Source organism: Arvicanthis niloticus, chromosome 9 (genome assembly GCF_011762505.2).
Source record: "Arvicanthis niloticus isolate mArvNil1 chromosome 9, mArvNil1.pat.X, whole genome shotgun sequence".
In the NCBI taxonomy this organism is placed as follows: domain Eukaryota; kingdom Metazoa; phylum Chordata; class Mammalia; order Rodentia; family Muridae; genus Arvicanthis; species Arvicanthis niloticus.
In genome coordinates, this window is record NC_047666.1 from 69,548,877 (window position 1) to 69,571,398 (window position 22,522).

General features: G+C 33.3%; 3 protein-coding genes across 3 annotated transcripts; 2 read left to right on the forward strand and 1 right to left on the reverse strand.

Moving 5' to 3' along the window:
• Nucleotides 1-363: 363 nt before the first annotated feature.
• On the reverse strand, nt 364-1,485 carry LOC117714705 (taste receptor type 2 member 136-like). Its single transcript, XM_034511296.1, has 2 exons — nt 967-1,485; nt 364-834 (listed from the first exon to the last, which is right to left on the reverse strand). The coding sequence occupies exons 1-2, from the start codon at nt 1,483-1,485 to the stop codon at nt 364-366; spliced, it is 990 nt and encodes a 329-aa protein (XP_034367187.1).
• A 7,263-nt stretch (nt 1,486-8,748) lies between these two features.
• Nucleotides 8,749-9,666, forward strand: LOC117714634 (taste receptor type 2 member 117-like). Its single transcript, XM_034511180.2, has one exon. The coding sequence runs from the start codon at nt 8,749-8,751 to the stop codon at nt 9,664-9,666; it is 918 nt and encodes a 305-aa protein (XP_034367071.1).
• A 9,366-nt stretch (nt 9,667-19,032) lies between these two features.
• LOC117714663 (taste receptor type 2 member 117-like) lies at nt 19,033-19,992 on the forward strand. The gene has a single exon (XM_034511237.1). The coding sequence runs from the start codon at nt 19,033-19,035 to the stop codon at nt 19,990-19,992; it is 960 nt and encodes a 319-aa protein (XP_034367128.1).
• The last annotated feature ends 2,530 nt before the right edge of the window (nt 19,993-22,522 follow it).

The following is a 22,522-nucleotide window of genomic DNA, read 5'->3' on the forward strand; positions in this document are numbered from 1 at the left end:
TCTGAAGTGTAAATAAAGTATCCAATAAAAAAATAGCTCATAAAGTTATTATAAACAAGATAAATAAATATTTATTTTAGTTATGCCTGGATTCATAATTCTGAAAAATGATAACCATAGTATGAATAATTATATAGATTTAACAAAAATAATATTAAGATAATTCTATAGACAGGTTTTCTTGTATGTTTTGTACATATACACAAACACAATCTCTAATTTAATAGGCTGAGATAAAATGTTTTCTAGAAATTTCTTTAGAAACAATTTACACATAGTCCACTTTTAAAAGCAATAAAAAACATAAAGTGCTACAGACTCTGCTACTAATCACACCGAGTCTCTTAAATTGGTTGAAGGATTTCAAGGTTTCTGTTCTTTCAGCCAGAGCCTTGCCCTCAGCTGTAGCATTGTCAACACAAAAGCACGTTTGATCCTCTTATTTCCCCATAGCAAGATATAAGAATGGCTTGAAGGATACAAGGCTCCAATAACCTGGCAAATCATGTGGACTGGGTCATCTAGAGACTTTGTATAATTATAACCTGATATGATTAGAGACAGAATAAACATCGAAAATAACAACAGAAAGGAGATCACAGCTTTCAAAGCCTTAATGTGAGCTAAAGCACTAGCATCATGGGATCCTTTTCCATAAAGCTTCATTGTCCTTAGGTGTTTACACAGGGAATAGATTAACAGAAGAAAACAGATCATGGATATGGTGAAGGGGATGACATTGTCCAGAGTGAAAGTGATCAAGTTTAGGTTCATGAAATAAGTCAGTTTGGTCTTCCCAGTCAAGTTTCCTCCTTGTCCATTCGCTTGGGTTAGGTTCATGAAATAAGTCAGTTTGGTCTTCCCAGTCAAGTTTCCTCCTTGTCCATTTGCTTGGGTTAAGTTCATGAAATAAGTCAGTTTGGTCTTCCCAGTCACGTTTCCTCCTTGTCTATTTGCTTGGGTTATCTCACATATGGTTACTATCATAATATTAGGAAATAAAAGGACCAAACTTGTCAAAAGTACACCAATAAGGACACTCTTGATTTTTCCTTTCAGAACAAGAAAAATAAGATTAGAGAAATTACTTATCTTCAACAAATAAAGTAAGCTGAGTATAGCTGCAAGCCATGTATTAAAATGGTTGGCTACTGCCCAGCCAACACAAATACTAAACCGTACTTGTAAAGACAAAGCTAGATGAAACACAGTTAAGCACCAATTCATTAATATTATCAAAAGCACAACAATCCTGAAGAAGGCCAGAGCAATGAGAATTCGATCAGCTAAGGAGAATGTTCTTCTCTTGATGCAGTCAGTGTAATTCACCAGAACAATGAAGACATTGGCAAAGGTTCCAAGAATAATTTCTGACAGAATTGCAATGGACACAATAATTTCCAAGAGACTCATGATGTCTGAACAAACTGTTTTGGAAAGCAGAAAAATGAAATGTAACTCTTGTGTCATTAGTTGTGATTTCATGAACACACTGATTTGTGTGGTCTTCATTTATGGTCTGGGAAGATCTTGCTTTGTGGACATCCCATGGCTATTTTTTAGTGGGAAAGCATCCCTGTGTGCTAGTGGATGAATCTGATGCAGGTTTTATTGAAATAAGAAATGTTTATAAAACAGTTCAAATGGATTTTTGTTTATACAGCCTTCTAAGAGCTACTGTATTTCAGAGTTGAAGTTAGAGTGAAGATACATTCTCATTTGCAAGTATGCAAATAAAAAACATATAGTTTTAGGGTTAAAAAGAATCTTCTCCTGCTAAGCTTTCCCATAATTTGTATTTATTTTTTAAATGATTTGTTATTAAAATTTTAAAACTCAGTATACAAAATATGCAATGAGTTTGCAAATCATGTACTCTATCTTGGTTTTATATAAAGAATTATTACCAATGTGGATTCATTATTAATTGTGAGATTTATGTATAAAAAAAATCTCAAAATGTCCTAAGAAAATTGTCAGAGACTTTGCACAAGACATGAAGAAGGCAAATAGTTCATAAAGTCTGATGACTGATGTAAACACATGTTCATATTTTTTCTTGCAAAGCTGAAAGGAGCTCATCCAGATAACGCCCCACCTAGAGATCCAGCCTATACACAGACAACAAACCCCCACACTACTGGTAATGCCAAGAAGTCTACACTAACAGGAGGCTGATATCTCTGTTCCCTGAGAAGTTATACCAGCACCTGACCAATAGAGATGCAGATACAACCAACCATTGGATTGAGCCTGGGGACCACATTGGAAGAGCTAGAGGAAGGACTAAAGGAGCTGAAGGGGATTGCAACCCCATAAAAGAACAACATCAACTAATTGAACCACCCAGAGTTCCCAGGGACTAAACCACCAAACAAAGAGTATATATGGAGGGAGCTATTATTCCAGATGCATATGTAGCAAAGGATGGCCTTATCTAACATCAATGGTAGGGGAGGGAGGCTTGATGCTCTAGCGTAGGGGTATACTAGAGGGTTCAGAGGGGAGGGGTGAATGGGTGGAGGAGCACTCTCACAGAGGCAAGGGAGATGGGAGAAAGAAGGGATGGAATGAGGGGGTTGTGGAGGGATAACTGGGAAGGGGATATCATTTGAAATGTAAATTAATAAAATGATTAATAAAATAAATAAATATAGTTGCATCCAAATAATCAATACTTTTCTAAGTATATCTTTTACATTTTGTAAATTTATTTCATACTTTTTTGTGTAAAAGTGCTTTGCCTGCATGTATGTCTATGTACCACATGAGTGGCTGCTGCATGTGAGGAGGTCAGAACCTCCATATGGATGTTAGGAATCAAACCTGAATCCTTTTCAAGAACAAACACTTGCAATCACTGAACTAACACCCAATCCCAACAGTTTTCCAAATATGTATCAAAAGAAACTGTACTGGTTACTGTGAAGTTAATGCTTTATATAGAAATGTTCAGTTTTTAATGTAATTTATTTTATGATTTTATTTTTAAGATTAATAAATGTTAAAGTAGTTTTAGTTGTGTGGTTTTTTTTTTTTTTCAGGATTTTATAATATAATTGACTTTAGAGAACGCTGTGGGAATCACACTATGAGGATAAAAATCAAGGCCCTCTGATTTACATAGTTGTGATATGGACTCTCTCACAATTGATTGCTACTTCAATACAATTATCCATAAAATGCAACCAAAAATAATGCTATCTTTATTTACAACAATACTGACAAACACCTCCCAAGGTTGAAACAAACAAAATCTTAAAATATTTTGCATAGAAAATGCTGTTAGAGAACAGTTTTATATAGAAAATAATATTATAAAAATAATTATCTTTTCAACATACCAAGCAGACATGGTATTTTTGCTTTTAAATGTGGGTTTACATATTTTTTAGTTGATAAGTTTTCTTTTATAAGGTTTAGTATTACTAACTTAAAATTTTAAAGTTTCTTATCATGGTTTATTACTGATGGAATGATACTATTCCATCATAAAACATACAAATATAAATGTGTTTGGCCAAGTAAACAAAATAAGAATTTTAAAATATCTTCAATATCTCTTAAATGTAATAATGCATGCCTGTATCCCAACACTTGAAAGGCAGTGATAACTATAAGTCTGCTTAACTGAGCAGTAACTCCCATGTCACTTAAGGCTACTCAGACAGGAGAAGAGAGTGAGAAAAAGAGAGAGGAGACAGACACACACACACACACAGAGAGAGAGAGAGAGAGAGAGAGAGAGAGAGAGAGAGAGAGAGAGAGAGAGAGAGAGAGAGAGAGAGAGAGGAAAGAGACAGGCATTCAGCAATAGAGATAGAGATGGACAGACATAAACACAGAAGGAATGAGTCAGAAATAACCACAACTCTTGAGTTTTAATAAATATCATTTTAAAAGAAAAAGTCCATCAGTCCATTATTTGAAATGATAACTTTTTATTTTTTGGTTTTTCATTTGTGTTTATAAACCCTTGTTTTCCTTAACTATATTCTGTCTATAAAACTAACACCCACTCCCAGAGCATCAGAATACATATTTAATTTTGCAGAATGAAGAGACATTCAAAATTAGGTTTGCAAATAAAACCAATTTAATTATTTAAATGTACTGCCATCTACATCATGGAACTGAAGTTAGGTAGAATCTAAGGCCAGGTTTACAACTTGGATTATTGTCAAGTCTGTTTCTAGAGTTCTGACTCACAATGTTGGAGTGAAATATAGAATATAGAGAAATAGAGTTGGTTCAAGAATCCTTCCCTTTCCCTGTTCTTGCATCTCTTGGGGGAGAAAATATAAATCACAGAAACATAATAACTGTGTCTCTGGCTATTAGTGAAAATCCACCATGATTTAAGTGATATTTAATGTAGATTTAATGCCTGGCATAAGAGGGATCACTTTTTGTAAATGGGAGGTTTTTTCTTTTTGTTGTTGTTTGTTTGTTCATTTTTTTCCCCCTTTTCTAGTCAGGATTTCTTTGTGTTCCTACAAGCGACTCTATAGACTAGGCTGGCCTTGAATTCAGAGACACCCTCTGTCCACTGCTTCCCAAGTGCTGAGGTGGCTTTCTCCTAAGTAAGCTGTCCAAATTTTGTCCTGACTTCTTCAAGGCAATATTGTCATTAAGATCCACAGCAAAGATTATACATAGGGTTGTCCTCTAGCCTATGGGATACAACTCATGAGAAGGGATTAGTTTACCTATATTCTTTTCTTACTAAGCATGTTTCTGGCATTGATCAACAGTAGGGAGACTTACAGAGACTGTCAAGGTCATAACCAAATTACTTGCATGGAGTTTCTATTAAAATAAAACAAAACAAAAACAAAAAGCAAAAAACAAACAACTAACTTTGTCTCTACTTTTTTTGTATTTATTAGTAGACATTAAATTATGAGCACACGTCATGATGGCTTTATTCTGATGTATTTTTAAATCTCTTATCAAAGCAAACCACTCCTCCAAAAAAGTAGTTTTAAGAACAAGGGTGAGGTACAGCTTAACAAATATAATTGACTCTATTTATTTTTAAAACCTTTCAAACTCCCTGCAGTTATTTTGAGAAAAATGTAGAGGTTAACCAACTTTTAAGTTTACTTGGATATTAGCCAGAGAACCAAGTCTTGTCCCATAGCCCATTCATCTTCAAAAGGTCTGAATAGAAATGGAAATTTATATAAACTTAAAGAATTAAGAAATTTCAGGCTACAGGAAGCACCCAAATCTAACACAACCTGAAGTGAAGTCCCTATACAATAGCTCTGCTCTCTTTATTAGAATCGAATAAATCAAGCTCACAAACAAGGGCATGGCATGGCTTAAAAATAAATGGAAAGCAAGAGGCAATCTTATTCCAGATCCTCTACTACACTCACTGAGTGAGAAAAAATATCACTCAGATGTTGGCTTTCAGGTCTAATTTTGCTTATAAATATAAAAATATTCTTCTGGTTTTTATCAAACAGAAGCAAAGAATAAAGAAACAGAGTACATGCAGATTCATGTTTGAAAGACGTTGGCTGTCATGCTCATGCAATTGGGATCCAATGTCTAACATGAAATTCCATCATCATTTGGTTACTAATCACGAGTTAAAGTTCTTTTCCTTAATTATTTTACTAACTTCGAACAGAAAAGTTCAGTGATGTGATATACAACTTTTTCAATGCTGGTTCATTATTTTTAAAAGAGAACAAATTTGCCCTTATTCATGAATTTCATATTTCACTTTCTTTATCTTTCAAGGTTAAAGCTTCAGTGGAAGGTAAAATCTCATTACTAGTATGTAAAAGAAGTTTATTGCCTTGCATTTTACTGCTGTAATTTTGCTAACCTATTCATAATTTTTGGGTTTTTCACGTCAGCTAGTAAAATTTTGAAACCCAGTACCTAGATCACAATAGAAACATTTAAATTTGCAGGAGGAGCATTGGAGCTTTGTCTAATTAACATATCACTGTTGTTCCATGGTTTAAAAATATTTTATTATTTTTTTAAGATTTTCATATATTACAATTTGATACTATGTATTCCTCTCCCCAATACCACCACAGATTCACCCCTTTTAAAACATATCTAACTTTGTGTTATCAGCTTTCCTTAAACTTATCAAGTCTATAGTGTGTTTTCCATAAAATGTTGGAAGTAACCAACCACTTTCAGAATGGATTTAAGTCCTGTTATGTAACAGGAACAAGCATTTACTAACCCAAAAATGGAGTGGGTGACAGTTTAAAGTACCAAATTCCAATGTGATAACACAATGAGTTTTATTGTGCTTACAAATGTAAATATCTTTAAAGGGTTACTGATAGGAACATAAGTGACTTAATTACAGATACATCTCTAAAAGCTCACCCTAGCATTGGTGACAGCAAGGCGAGCTATACACTTGGAGTGCATTGTAATGCAGGCATTTTACAAGTTGAAGGGTTTAATTTCCAGATGAGATTACTCAGTTGGAAGCAAAGCCTTATCCAACCCTTTGATGTCTGGTACACTTTTTTTTTTTTTTTTTTTTTTTTTTTGGTTTTTTGAGACAGGGTTTCTCTGTGTAGCCCTGGCTGTCCTGGAGCTCACTCTGTAGACCAGGCTGACCTTGAACTCAGAAATCCACCTGACTCTGCCTCCCAAGTGCTGGGATTAAAGGTGTGTGCCACCACTGTCCGGCATCTGGTACACTTTTAATATCAAGAAGTAAATATTGATAGAAATATATACCTCAAATTATCACTACGGGCATATTTACTTTGGCATGGAGGAATAAATAAAATTGTACTTGACTAAACCTTTTTGTGAATATTGGAATTTGTTGCAATCAGTGTATCAAGTGTAATGAATAAAAATAATACAAAATACAATAAATTCTAGATATAACAATTATATTATTAACACTGGCATTGAAATGGGTAAGGGAAGTTTGCTCTGAGACATTTAGATTTAAAGAAAGTTTGGGTATATTGACAGATAATTGACAAACAGTAAAATATATCATGTCCAATTCTCTGTATTCTGATTTTGAATTCAAGCTGACTTTTAATATTATTTAGTAGATGAAATGTTAGAATAATGCTGTGTGCCATTCTCAGCTTCTGTAGAAAGACTCTCTCTCCAGGATCTGCTGTTGATCAGGATGAAACTACGATGATTCCAAGTCATAATGAAAGTTATCAGGAAGTGCTCCATGCAGGTGAGTGTAATTCTTGTTGGAAATACAACTCCTGAGGCTTTCCTGAAAGTCCATGAAGTCTCTCTATCAGTACCTATTCCACATAGCTCCACCCCTTGTCCTGTTTCTATTTGTTTCTCTTCATACTTGAGCTCATTTTGTTTCCTGGAAGGAGGCAAGTCACAGGGAACATCCTGCCACTACACTGAAGGTATGTGTGTTTTTTCATTCTTAGATGTTTCTCTGACATCTCCAAAACCAGCCTGTTACCAACATGTCATCTACATGGATGGATCTTTCCATGCAAATGATGGAAAATTCTGAGTCTTCAAATTGTTTATCTTTTTTTGTGTGCAGTATTCCTTCAGGTACAGAATGTACTAGTAGTCAAAGACACTAAATCACTTCATGTTGTTCACTACCACATACACTGTATTTGAGAACCATTCCTAAATTTAGTTCATTAAGCACTGTATTGCTCTTTAGAGACTGAATTATCTGTCCATCAAGTTGCTCATTCTTCATCTCCCCAGCATGTATGTATGACATCTGTCATCTGCTTTGGGGACAATCACTTAACATTTACATTGCAGGTACTGGAGGCAGTTGATTGGAGTTGAATAGTCTGATGGTACAAGTTACTAATGGAAGAATCTGTTATAGCCTTCAAAGGAGAGGCCACGAATAAACAGGTGACTTTTTTTGTGGATTAGCTAATCCTCATTCTTGACTGGTTACAGCACAAGAAGAACTTTTTCCATCTAAAATTCAAGGATAGCAAAAACATATTATGTCGGGTAACATGTAAAGCATATCAAAAGCATGAGCTGACCAACTTGTACAATACTAAATATGATCAATATGTACAAGAAATATTGAACAATGAGGATACATTATAGAAAAATTTAAAAAAGTATTTGAATCTCAATATATATGTACTTATGTGTAAGCATTGTACATAGGCATTTATGTATGTAAGATAACAAGGCACTATTATTTATACTACTTAATATTGGAAGATTAAAGACCCTCATGACATTGTGAAACATCATAACATGAGAGTTAAGGACATCATATGGCAAAGTCTAAAAATTGCAGTAATTATAAAGCCTTTTCGCTAAGAAAGGTTCATATCTGCTAATATTTTGTCATTTTTATATATTTGAAAATTTCTAAAATTGTCTTGCACAGAACACAATCATAAAAAATACATATATTGAAGCAAATATGGGTAAATGATGAAAATAATATGTTTTCATTTTCACAGAAGCATGTGTGTTTTCTACCTTTCCTTTATCATTGTCTAGAAAAAACAAGAGGAGCTGTGTGAGCAAAGAAGTTCTGGCTTGCCACTCCTGAGTTGTGTGAAGACACACATTTTTATGGAAAGAGATCCAGACTCTGTCACTGTCAAACCTTTATGTTTGCTCCTGTGTTAGTGTTTGGGGAGAGTTAAGAAAAGCATGTTATAAGAATTAACTCAGAAATTGCCAAAAATCACCTTAAACAGCAATTTTAAAAATTATATTTCAAACAAATATGTAAGCAAATGTTCACAACTAATATTTAAAATGCAGCATCTTTTGAAGACAATATCTGTTATTTCTCACAGCACACTTTTAATCATTTTATTCTTGGAATTAATAATTGGAGTTATAGGAAATGGTTTTGTGGCCCTGGTACACTGTATGGACTGGGTTAAGAGAAAGAAAATGTCATTAGTTAATCAAATCCTCACTGCTTTGGCAATCTCCAGAATTTTCTATATCTGTCTTTTGTTTATAAGTTTACTCATCTCCTTGTCATATCCAGATTTCACTACAACTTCAAGGATGATACATCTCATGAATAATGTTTGGATTATAGTCAACCATTTCTGCATCTGGCTTGCTACATGCCTCAGTGTCCTTTATTTTCTCAGGATATCCAATTTTTCTAACTCTCTTTTACTTTATCTAAAGTGGAGAGTTGAAAAAGTAGTTTCAGTTAAACTGCTAGTGTCACTGGTCCTCCTGATTTTAAATATTTTACTAATGAACTTGGAAATTAATAAGTGCATAAATGAATGTCAAAGAAACACATCTTGCAGCTTTGGTTCTTATTACCAAGCAAAGTGTCACAGGCAGGTGTTAAGCCTTCACATTATTTTCTTGTATGTCCCCTTTGCTTTGTCCCTGTCAACTTTTCTCCTGCTCATCTTCTCCCTATGGACACATCACAGGAAGATGCAACAGCATGTTCAGGGAAGCAGAGATGCCAGAACCATGGCCCACTTCAAAGCCTTGCAAATCGTGATTGCCTTTCTCCTACTATACTCCATTTTTATCCTGTCTCTGTTATTGCAAATTTTGAACTATGAATTATTGAAGAAAAATATTTTCCTTGTATTTTGTCAGGTTCTATATACAGCTTTTCCTTCATTCCATTCATATGTCTTGATTCTGGGAGACATGAAGCTAAGACAGGCCTGTTTCTCTGTATTGTGGTAGCTGAAAGTCAGGCCAAATTATGTAGAAACGTTAGATCTCTAAAACACTATAGATTATGTTGTATATTCTAGACAAAGATTAACTACTACAAATATCTTTTGCATTTTTAATTTTTATATTTAAATATCCTTTGATTTGACCATATGTATTTGATTTCTGTTTGTAATTATCACGGATTAAAGCTATTACTAATTCAGCTAGTTGTGTACAAGGTTATATATATATATATATATATATATATATATATATATCAAAAAGTATCTCATTGTTAACCACTAAAGCATAAATATATCAAAATTTTTCTAACAACCATCAATCATGGACTATACTATGTATGTTTTAATATCCATAAAATTCTGTGATAAAAGCAAATGATTGAGAACATATAATATAAAATGAGTGAAAAAAACTTCATGGGAGAAATGTGTAGGATGATATAGAATTATAAACAAGCGAGAACAAAGGTAGTTTATTAAGTAGAGATCTCAATTTGAAATTACTTTTGTCAATTCTTTGGAGTCATGAGTCTCCTGTGTTAGTTATGTACATTTTTATTAGTTTCATTATCAACCATTCTAAAATACTTTCATGACTATTAAGATAATATAATTTATATTTATAGGTGCAAAGTATATCAATTTTAATGCATAATTATAAAAAATTAAAGTTTATGACAGTTTAAAATATTAATTTTAAATACTATTTTTTATTTATTTACTATTATGAATCCATAACATTATGTGTAATATCCTATTGATTGCCCATATACAGTTAAAAGCAGATCTTCCTATATGTACTTGTCTTTAGTATTTAATGTACATTAAAATATAAAAACCTATAAAATCAAATTAATTAAGGAAATAATGTTAAATAGTTATACATTATGATACATATTCCATAGATCTTGGTGAGATGCCTAGTGTTTTATCCAGTTAAATGTTCAGTATAATATGATTCTGAATTTTACTATAGATGAAGAACTCTTTGTTCAGTCATAATTTTATTATTAAAAATTTCTAGCTGGGCAGTGCTGGCAAACGCCTTTAATCCCAGCACTTCGGAGGCAGAAGCAGGTGGATTTCTGAGTTCAAGGCCAGCCTGGTCTACAGAGTGAATTCCAGGTCAGCTAGGGCTATACCGTGACACCCTGTCTCAAAAAAACAAAAGAAAACAAAAATTCTACATCAAATTTATAATACAATTTTTCATACTCCTACAAAACATGCACTCATTTATTAAAAAATATTTACAATTAATATCTATCCATTGTGCCATTTGAACATATTTTAATGAGAAACATAACCTCCGAAATAAAGAAATTTAACATCTCCTACAAGCAGTTCCAAAGATGGTTATATTCTTCCATTTGTCATGTTTTCTTTTGTAAAGTTTTGTATTAATATTCTAAAATTTTAAAGCTTCTTGTCCTAGTTTACAATTTATGGAATAATATTATTCCCACACAAAACATGCAAATATACAAATACAATTATGTTTTGTCAAGTAAACCAAAGAAAAAATTTCAAATGCCTTCAACAACCGTCAGCTGTGGTAGCACATGCCTGTATCTCAACACTTGAAAGGCAGTGATAATGAAAAACTTGAATTCAAGGCCAACTTAGCTGGACTGTGACCTCTATTTCATTTATGGATACTTAGAATCAACATAAACCTAAACAATAATTAATATATAACAGTGATTATTTCTGTGTGATATCTTCAATTAATGGCTGTATCCTTATTTAAAACTTTACTGCTAAACAATAAATGAAACTTTTGACAATATCAAGGTGAAATGGAATGTTAAAATATAATCGATGATTAATTTATTGAGCTGTAAAAGTCTATATGGCTTATATATTCATTGTTATAAAGTGACTTATTTCTTGACACTTGTGAGCATACTGGCCTGAGGGTTTTACAGAATTTAGGATCAAGAATCTCTATTCTCTGATAAATTATCTTCTTGGCTTTCTGAAATATGTTAAAAGATCTGCATATACTGTCACTTGTAGAGATCTTTTATGTAGAGAATGTTTTTATTGCATCCAGAAATTATAGAGAGTAACTCTAGTGGAGATTATTCTGTTAGAGCAAACTAGAATTTACTACAAATTAAATAGAATACATATTTTTTACATATATTTTTACCTCTTCATCTTATTTAGTATTTTATGTATCATAGATTGGTGGTGATTATTTTTTATACTCTAGTCTATAAAATAAAAATTATAAAGGAATACTAATTATGAAATTAAGGGAAGAACTATAATTGTCAAAGAATACTGAATTTACATAAAGGTGTAATTATGAAGGTGAACATAATTTTGCACTTCTGAATTTCATAGTTTCACAGGTCCCACATAAGTAGATAGTGTGTAATCTACCTACTATGGAAATGGTTTTGCACAATTAGTTTGTCATTATCAAACATTTATTGAAGGATGTACTGTAATATATTCCAGGTGAAACATTCAACCCAGATAAAGCACTAATGACAAACCAAGACACCATTTCCTTCACGTCCAGCTTATTGAGCCATTGAGTTTATTTTAGTTTCCTATGGGAGGATAGGTATGGAGTTACTTACTTACAAGCTTGTCTTCTCAAGATAACTGCATCTATCCCAGCAACAGTCAGCATTTGGGAAAGATGCACAAAAAAAAAAAAAACTTCTCTTCGAGGTGATTATTGTTTTTTAAATAATTTTGGATAAAACACGTGCCTTGTGCATTCTAGCAGGATCACTAACCTAGTAAATTCTTACTCTCCTGGCATTATGAGCTTCTCTTATCCCTCTCAGGGGGCGGGGGGACTTCAGTCTAAAAGAGACAGCAAGACAATACATTTGCCAAGTTGCCACAGGATTTACTCAGGTCTTCTTACACTGGGCTCAACAGACTAAATAAAAGGAGTCATTCATGTTGTAATTCCACATCATTCCACTCAAACATAGTTTTTTAAAATGAGCATGAGGCTGATAAAAGAGACAGAATCATATCAGGAGCTATAATATGACAAGCTTAATACTAGCAGGTGATCTTCCTGAGATGATCTGCTTCAGGTTATTATATAATCTGTGACAAATTCATTCTTCTTAGACACAGCCATAAAAAATTAATTTTAGGAAAGATTCCTGCTGTTAATATGCTTTTCCTGTTATTATTAAATGTACATAACAATCACTAAGTAATAGCCCACCACTCTGGAGTAGATCTCTGCAGATCCATGAAGATGTACTGTCTTGTAGTGAAACTATATAGACAAATAGATGACTTAAGTCTTAATGATGATCCTATAAGAATTCCTAAAATTATATCAGTGATTATTAAGCTCTTTTATAGTGCCACTGCTATTGGGTCCTTTTCTGAGAGTCAAAACTGCAATAAGAACTCTGCCAGTCTCCCAAGTGTCACCAGTTAATTGGTCTCAGATAGTAACCAGACTTTCTCCTACTCAGAGCACATTCCAAGATGTTGTAAAACACTTAAACAAAGTTCATAAAAATGCAACTAAGGATGTATTATGGGTGTTAGGATGGAAGATAAACTATTGACTGGATTTATCTATGCAAAACTTCACTAATAACTTAGTTATGATTTTAAACCTTCAGTGAACCTGTGGAGCAGTGACAGATGATGGATGTTTAGCCAGATAATTACTCCTAATGGATATGTATGTAAACATTCTTTATTGTAAACCTTAATTATGATTTTATTTTTTGTGTGAACCTGTGATGAACTTTTTAACATGTAGTCATGTATTCTGAAAGATGAATAAGTACTGAAGACGAAGAGATGAGAAAGGAGAAGAAATTTGTTTGCCTTTCCTTGCTCAGAGAAGAACATTTTATCTTACCCTACTTAGAAGTATTTTTCCCTTTTCCTCTTTAGGATCTTTCTGCTTTTCCCTTTAGATAGCTTTTATGGGAAACTTTTTACAACTTAGTAATAAACACCATAATCTCTTCTCTAAGTGTGCCTTTTTCTTCCTTAAACTTTTGACTAGTAAGCTCAAAGTTAGAGCTGTGCAGTTCCTCCTGAGATAGAAATCAGGTCACATTGCTTAATCCTCTGCCGTTAGGCTACAGGTGTTAATTGCCTAAACCAGCAGCCTTTTACCCTCAGAAAGAGCAAGAAACGTTTTAGGATTTTTTTTTAGAAGTTATCAGAATTTTGGTACAGTTAGAGAATTAAAATGTCCTGAAACCCTCAGACTTTAAAGCCACCACCAGAGCCCTGCTCTGTGCCCTCTACCTTATCCAGGCTAGGAGGCTCCCCACAGGATGACAGGATGGAGGAAGAAGAGAGAGAGAGAGACAGAGAGAGAGAGACAGAGAGAGAGAGAGAGAGAGAGACAGAGAGAGAGACAGAGAGAGAGAGAGACACAGAGAGACACAGAGAGAGACAGAGAGACAGAGAGAGACAGAGACAGAGAGACAGAGAATGAATGAATCAGATATCCCCAAACTCTCCACATTTTGTAAATACTATTTTTTAAAATTCCTTTAACTTTTAACATTGCAAAAAAAATTACTTGAAATGATCACTTTTTGTTCTCTTTGGTTTTTCTTTTGTATTTATGAACACTTGTTCTCCTTAACTATATTCTATCTATAATGCTAATACCCACTTCCAGAGTATCAGAAAATACAATGAATTTTAAAGAACGAAGAGTCCTTTAAAACTAAATTTTCAAATAATTACTAATTCAATTATTTAAATGTGCTGTAATATCACCTCTGCATCATGCACCTAAAATAAGGTAAAATCTAAGGGCAAGATGGAGAACTTGAATTCTCCAATCTGTCTCTAGAACTATGACTTACAATATTGGAGTAAAACAGAGAATAAAGAGAAACAGAGCTGATTCAAGGATGTTTCTCTTTCCCAGCTATTGGAGCTCAAGAAGAAGAAAACTTAATTAAAAAAAAAACACAGGAAAACATTACTGTTTGTAGTTATTAGTGCAAAGCTAGTGTGTTTTGAATAGATTTGTAATGTAAATAAGGCATATACTTAACATGAGAGTTGTCATTTCTTTGTTATACGTGAAGTAAGTTTTTATTTTATTGTTGTTGTTCTTGTTTTTGTTGTTACTTTGCCAGGGTTTTTCTGTATCTCGTTGGCTTTCTTAGAAGTCACTCTATAGAACAGCTGGAGTTAAAGGTCTGTGCCACCACTGCTCCGTGGTTCTACAGTCTTTTTGTTTTTGTTTTTTTATTTTAACTAGAGGATAAAGATAAACCAGAGAGCTGAATGGGCAGACTAATTCAGACAATTTCAGGCAGCAGGAATTGATCTCTGATTTTACATAACTACATGGGGATATTTTACCCTCCTGTCCTGAGCTCATGAGAATTGCTAAAGTGGTCTTTTCTTAAGACAGCTGTCCAGTTTGTTTTGACTTCTTCAGAACAACAAAGTCACCTCGATCCACAGTAAGAATTATATATAGGGTTGCCCTTTAGCCTGTGGGGATGAGTTTACCTGTATTCTTTTCTTACTAAGCATGTTTCTGACATTGCTCAAATGCAGAGCCTCTTGTAGAGAGCACCAAGGCCATAACTAAAATACTTACATATAGTTTATAAAATAAAAAGGATTTGTTTTGTTTCTATTATTTTTGTATTATTTGATATTTATTGATAAGGACATCATGAGCTCTCTCTTCTGAAGTATTTATTATTTGTGTCTTTAAAACAAACCACTCCTCCAACAGGGTAGCTTTAAGTAACAAGATTGGGGAAAAGCATAATTAAATAAAGATATATATATAAAACTAGAAATCTCTCTGTGATTACTTTGTGGAAAAAGTGGAGGCTAACCAACATTGAAGTTCACTTGCTTAGTGTCAGGCTTGAGATCTTCACTAGGTTTTGGCAAGAGAAGCTATACCTTGTCACATAGCCTATCCCTCTTCAAAAGGTCTCAATAGAAAAATGATCATATTCAGAGAGCCTGAAATTTTGATAAATTCAAGACCTTACCACCTAGAGGAAGCTAATAAAACAAGCAAGCACTGCAAGGAGTGAAATCCCTATACAATACTTCTATTCTCTTTATTAGATGTGAAGTAATACAAGCTCACACTCAAGGCTGGCTCACTCACACGGCATGGCTTACACAAATAAAGAGGCAATCTCATTCCAGATCCTCTACTACACTCACTGAGTGAGAAAAACTATCATTCCGATGTTGACTTTCAGGTTTATTATGGCATTATATATGAAATTATCCCCCTGGGTTTTGTCAAACAGATTCTAAGAAACAAAGAAACAGAATTCATGCAGATTCCTGTTTAAAAGATGTTGCCTGTCATGCTCATATAACTGGGATCTACTCTCTAACATGAAATTCTATCACTGTTTGGTTCTAGTGGTGTTAAAGTTCTTTTCCTTATTTATTTGTCACACCTCAAACAAAAAAGAACAGCATTGGACCTACAGTGCTTTCAAAGTTAGCTTATTATTCCTAAAAGAGAACAAATCTGCCCTTATTCATGTATTTCATGTTTTTTTCCTCATTTTCCAAGGTTAAGGTTTCACTTGAAGCTAATAGTCTCGTCTATTAGCACGCAGAAAAAGCATGCTATCTTTTACTGTACTGGTGCATTGTTTTTCTTTTTTTGCAAAACCCATGCATAGTTTTTGGGTTTATCATGTCAGCTAGTTAAAATTTTGAAACCCGGTACCTAAGTCACAATAGAAAATTTAAAACTTTCAGGAGGATTGGGATCATCTGAGATGTGCCTAAGTAAACTGCTATCACGGAGTTACCATGTTTTACAATCATTTTGTTAGTTTTGAGACTTTCATATACTATATTTTAATAAATTGTACCCTTCTACCATAAGTCCTTCTAGATCCACCCATTTTCATACCTGTATAACCTTGTGTCATCATTTTTTTCCTTAAACCCAACAATTAATTCTATTAGTATGTGGCCCATAGACTCTGGGACGTCACCAACCACTTTCAGATTGGGTATAAATACTGTGATGTGAAAATATTTTTTTGAAGAAATGAACAAGCATCTACTTTCCCCTGTTTGAAACTGGTGACAGATCAAAAGTCCAAAAGTTTAACTTGGGGATCTAATGAATTTTATTGGTGTTACTAATAGAAATATGTATGAAGGGCTACTCATAGGAACGTAAGTAACTGAAAGACAGAATCATCACTAGAAACACACCCTATCATGGGTCCTTAGAGATGGAGACTTGGATTGCATTGCATAACCTGCAGGGCCTGCAGCTCAACGACTTGGAGGGTTTCCTTCCCAGGTGATTCAGTTGTCCTAAGCCTGTTTTAATTCGCTTAGCTTGTCAGAGACTCTATTAGTATTATAAAATAAATGTTGATTGAAATATATATATATCAAATTATTATTACTTGCATATTATTTTGACACAGAGAAATAAATAAAATCATAGTTGGTTAAACTTTTTGTGAATATTTGAATTTTGTGTAATCATTTGATCAAGTGGTCAAAAACTAAATTTAAAATGATATACAATTAATTATAAATCAGATAGATATATTAACACTGGCTTTGAAATAGGCAAGGTCACTTTACTCTGAAGCAATCGTGTTTAAAGAAAGTTCTTGTACAATGACAGATAATTGACAAACAGTAAAGTGTATCATTTCCAATACACTGTATTCTGGATTTTGAATTCAAGCAGACTGTTCATTTTATTGTGTGGATGAAATGTTAGAATAATGCTGTGTGCCATTCTCAGCTTCTGTAGAAAGACTCTCTCCCCAGGATCTGCTGTTGGTCAGGAGGAAACTATAATGATTCCAAGTCAGAATTAAAGTTATCTGAAAGAGCTCTGTGCACATGAGTGTAATTCTTGCCTGAAATGCAAGTCCTGAGGCTTTCCTGAAAGCCCATGAAGTCTCTCTATTGGTACCCATTCCACACAGCTCCTCCCCTTGTCCTGTCTCTATTTGTTTCTCTTCATACTTGAGCTCACTTTGCTACCTTGGAAGGAGGCAAGCCACAGGGAACATCCTGCCTCTACAGTGAAGGTATGTTTATTTTTCCATTCATAGATGTTTCCTTGATTTTTCCACACCAGCCCATTACCAACATGCTATCTATATGAAGGGATCTTACCACCCAAATTATGGATGATTCTAAATCTTCAAATTGTTTACATTCCTTGTTCAGTTTTCCTTCAAGGACTGAATGTACTATTATCAAAAATTCTCAACTACTTCATGTTGTTCATTGCCCTCTACACTACATTTGGCAACCATTCCTAAAGTTAGTTCATTAAGTCCTGTATTTCTCTTTAGATACTGAATTATCAGTGTATCAAATTTCTAATTCTTCATCTTTCCTAGCATATATGACATCCTTCATCACTTTTGGTGACCATGAGTTACATTTACAATGAAGACACTGGATGCAGTTGACTGGAGTCGGGTACAGTCTGATGGTGTATTTTGCTAATGAAGAAGCTGTTCTAACATTCAAAGAAGAGGGCAGGAATAAGGAGTTGTCTTGCTTTATGGATTAGCTAATCCTCATCTTAACTGGTCACAGCACAAAAGTTTTCCATCATAAATTCATGGATAGTGAAGAACAAATGCATCAGGTATCATGTAAAGCATAGCAAAAGCATGAACTGACCACCTTGTACAATACTAAGCATAAGCTATATGTACAATAAATATTGACCAATATGGATACATTATAGAAAAATTTAAAAAATTTAATCTCAATAAGTATGTATGTATATGTGAGCATTGTATGTATGAATTTATCCAAGTGACATAAGAAAGCATCATTCTATTTATTACTTAAAATTGAAAGTATAAAGACCCTCCTGACATTGTGATACAACATAACATGAGAATTAAGGACCTCATATGGCAAGGTCTGAAATTTGCAGTACTTATAAAGTCTTTTCCTAAGAAAGTCAGATATCTGTTAATATTTTATTGTTTATTTTATATATTTGATCGTTTCTAAAAGTCTTTTACACAGTATACATTGATGCAAATATAGAAAAGTTATGAAAATAATGTGTTTAAATTTTCATGCAAGCATGTGAGTTTCCTACCTTTCCTTTATCATTGTCTAGAAAATAAAACAGGAGCTGTGTGTGAGCAAACAAGTTCTGGTCTGCTACTCCTGAGCTGTGTGAGGATACACACTTTCATGGAAAGAGATTCAGGCTCCATCACTGTCAAACTTGTATGTTTGTTCCTCTGTTAATGTGTGGGAAAGAGTTAAGAAAAAAAAGCATGTCATAAAAATCAACTCAGAAATTGTCTTATATTGTCTAGACAGAAATTTTTAAAATTATATTTCAAATGGATATGTGAGCAAATCTTTATAATTAATATATAAAATGCACTATCTTTGGAAGACAATATTTGTTATCTTCCAGAGCACACTTGTAACCATTTTATTCATCGAATTAATAATTGGAATTATAGGAAATGGGTTCATGGCCCTGGTGCACTGCATGGACTGGGTTAAGAGAAAGAGAATGTCATTAGGTAATCAAATCCTCACCGCTTTGGCAATCTCCAGAATGTTTCATCTCTGTTTATTGTTTATAAATTTAGTTATCTTCTTTTCATATCCAGATTCAACTATGACTTCAAGAATGATACATCTCACGAATAATGTTTGGATTATAGTCAACCATATCAGCATCTGGCTTGCTACATGCCTCAGTGTCCTTTATTTTCTCAAGATATCCAATTTTGCTAACTCTCTTTTCCTTTATCTAAAGTGGCGAGTTGAAAAGGTAGTTTTAGTCACACTGTTAGTGTCATTGGTCCTCTTGATTTTAAATATTACACTAATGAACTTAGAAATTAACATATGTATAAATAAATATAATAAAAACATATCTTGCAGCTTCAGTTCTCATTACAAGCAAAAGTGTCATAGGCAGATGTTAAACATTCACATTATTTTCTTGTCTGCCCCCTTTGTTTTGTCCCTGTCAACTTTTCTCCTGCTCATCTTCTCCCTGTGGACACATCACAAGAATATGCAGCAGCATGTTCAGGGAAGCAGAGATGCCAGCACAATGGCTCACTTCAAAGCCTTGCAAAGTGTGATTGTATTTTTCCTACTATACTTCGTTTTTATTCTGTCTGTCTTAATTCAAATTTGGAACCATGAATTACTGAAGAAAAATATTTTCAATGTATTTTGTCATGTTATATCTATAGCTTTTCCTTCATTCCATTCATATGTCTTGATTCTAGGTGACATGAAGCTGAGACAGGCCTGTCTCTCTGTATTGTGGTGGCTGAAAATCAGGCGAAACTATGTAGAAACTATAGATCTCTAAAATATTACGGATTATGTTGTACGTTCTAGATAAAGGTTAACCAATACAAATATCTTTTATATTTTTCATTTTTTACATTTTAAATGTCCTTTGACTTTTACTGCATAAATTTGATTTTTGTTTGCAATTATCACTGATTAAAGCTATTCCTAATTTATCTAGTTGTGTACAAGGTTATTTCTTAATATACATATCAAAAAAGGACCTCATTGTTACCCACTAAAACACAAATATATCAAAATTGTACAAATTTTCTATAAAGCAAGAGCCACAGTGATTTTGATTTTTAGACTATACTGTATGGGTTTTAATATCCATAAAATGTTTGATAAAAGCAAATAATTGAAACCATTTAACACAAAATGTGTGAATAAAACTTTATAGACAAATGTGTGGTATAACACAGAATTATAAATAAGTGAAAATAAAGGTAGTTTTTAAAATACAGACATAAAATTTATAATTATTTTTGCCAATTAGTTCATGAAATAATGTCAAATAATTGTACAATATGATACATAGGCAGTAGATCTTGGTAAGATGCCCAGTGTTTTATGCAGTGAAATCTTCATTACAATATGATTCTGAATTTTATGGAGATGAAGAATTCTTTGTTCAGTCATAATTTTATTATTACAAATTTCTGTATCAAATTTATAATATACTTTTCTATGCTCTGACAAAATAAACACTCATTCATTGAAAAATATTTATAGTTAATATCTATCCATTGTAGCATTTGACCATATTTTAATGAGAAACAGAACCTCTGTAATGAAGAAATTTAACATCTCTTACCAGCAGTTTCGAGGAGAGTTATATTCTTCTATTTGGCATGTTTTCTTTTGTAAGATTTTGTATTAATATTCTAACATTTTAAGACTTCTTGTCCAGGTTTACAACTTATGGAATAATATTATTCTGACATAAAACATACAAAATATACAAATAAAATTTTGTTTGGTCAAGTAAATAGAGTAAGAGTCTTGAAAAGTCTTCAGTAGCTATCAGGTGTGACAGCACATGCCTTTATCCCAACCCTTGAAAAGCAGAGATAATGAGAACCTACAATTCAAGGCCAACGTAACTGGACAGTGACCTCCATTTCACTTAAGGATACTTAGAAAGAACCAGCATAAACCTAATCAATAATTAATATGTAACAGTAATTATTTCTGTGTGATATCTTCAATTAATGTCTGTATCCTTATTTAAAACTTTAGATTAACGCTCAACAATAAGTGAAACTTTCAACAATATAAAGGTGAAATGGAATGTTGAAATATAATTGATAAGATTACCTTATTGAGCGAGATGTCTCTATATGGTTCTTATTTTCATATGTTATGAAGTGTCTATTTCCTGACACCTGCAGACTTAATGTCATGAGGGATTTACAGACAGAGCTCAGGATCAGAATCTCTGATATATCTTCTTGGCTTTCTAAAATATGTTAAAAGATCTGCACATACTGTCACTTGTAGAGATCTTTTATGTAGAGAATGTTTTCATTGCATCCAGAAATTACAGGGAGTAACTCTAGTGGAGATTATTCTGTTAGAGCAAACTGGAATTTGCTACAAATTAAATAGAATACATGTTTTTACATATATTTTGTCTTTTCCTCTTTATGTCATTTAGTTTTTTATCATGGATTTGTGGTGATTATTTTTACACTCTAGTCTATATAATAAAAAATGATAGAAGAAGAATAATTATGAAAATAAAGGAAGAATTTTAATTGTCAAAGAACACTGAATTTATATAAAGATGTAATTATGAAGGTGAACAAAATTTTGCACTTCCAAATTTGATAGCTTCACAGATCACACATAAGTAGAGGATAATCCACCTACAATGAAAACGCTTTTGCACATAAGTTTGTCATTACCAAAAAACATTTGTAGAATTTATGTATTGTGATGTATTCCATGGGAGACACTCAATTCAGATAAAGCACTAATGGCAAACCAACCAAATGATTTCGCCCATGTCCAAATTATTGAACTATTCAGTTTATGGGAGTTCCTTATGGGAGGATGGGTATTGGATTAACTTCTTACAGGGACATGGGTGTCTCAAGATAGCTACATCTATAAGGAGTCTATCCCAGCTAAAGTCAGCACTTAAGAAAGATGGAAGACCTGCAGGCAACTCAAATCAAAAAATTCTCCTGTCCCCAGTGGGTGGTGTTGACTAAATAACCTTGGATAAGAGCCTTGTGCCTTGTGCATTATAGGAGCATCCCTAACCTTGTAAATTCTTATTCTACTGGTATTTTGGGCTTCTCTCATCTCTCTTGGTGGAGCAACGTCAATCTAAAGGAGACAACAAGAAACAATGAGTCTGCCAATTTGACACAAGATTTACTCAGGTATTCATACACTATACTCAACAGACTAAATAAAACAAGTTATTCATGTAGTAATTCCAAATCATACCACTCAAACAGAACTGTTAAAATGAGCATGAGCGCAGATAGAAGAGACAGGATGGAGGAGAGTGAGAGACGAGAGAGAGAGAGAGAGAG

What these genes read in the sequence shown, in the direction of transcription:
- LOC117714663 (XM_034511237.1), top strand. Translation starts at nt 19,033, where the DNA reads ATGCACTATCTTTGGAAGACAATATTTGTTATCTTCCAGAGCACACTT.
- LOC117714705 (XM_034511296.1), bottom strand. Translation starts at nt 1,485, where the DNA reads ATGAAATCACAACTAATGACACAAGAGTTACATTTCATTTTTCTGCTT. An exon ending in TGATAGTAACCATATGTGAG is followed by an intron (nt 835 to 966) that starts ATAACCCAAGCA and finishes TATTTCATGAAC; the next exon opens with CTAACCCAAGCGAATGGACA.
- LOC117714634 (XM_034511180.2), top strand. Translation starts at nt 8,749, where the DNA reads ATGCAGCATCTTTTGAAGACAATATCTGTTATTTCTCACAGCACACTT.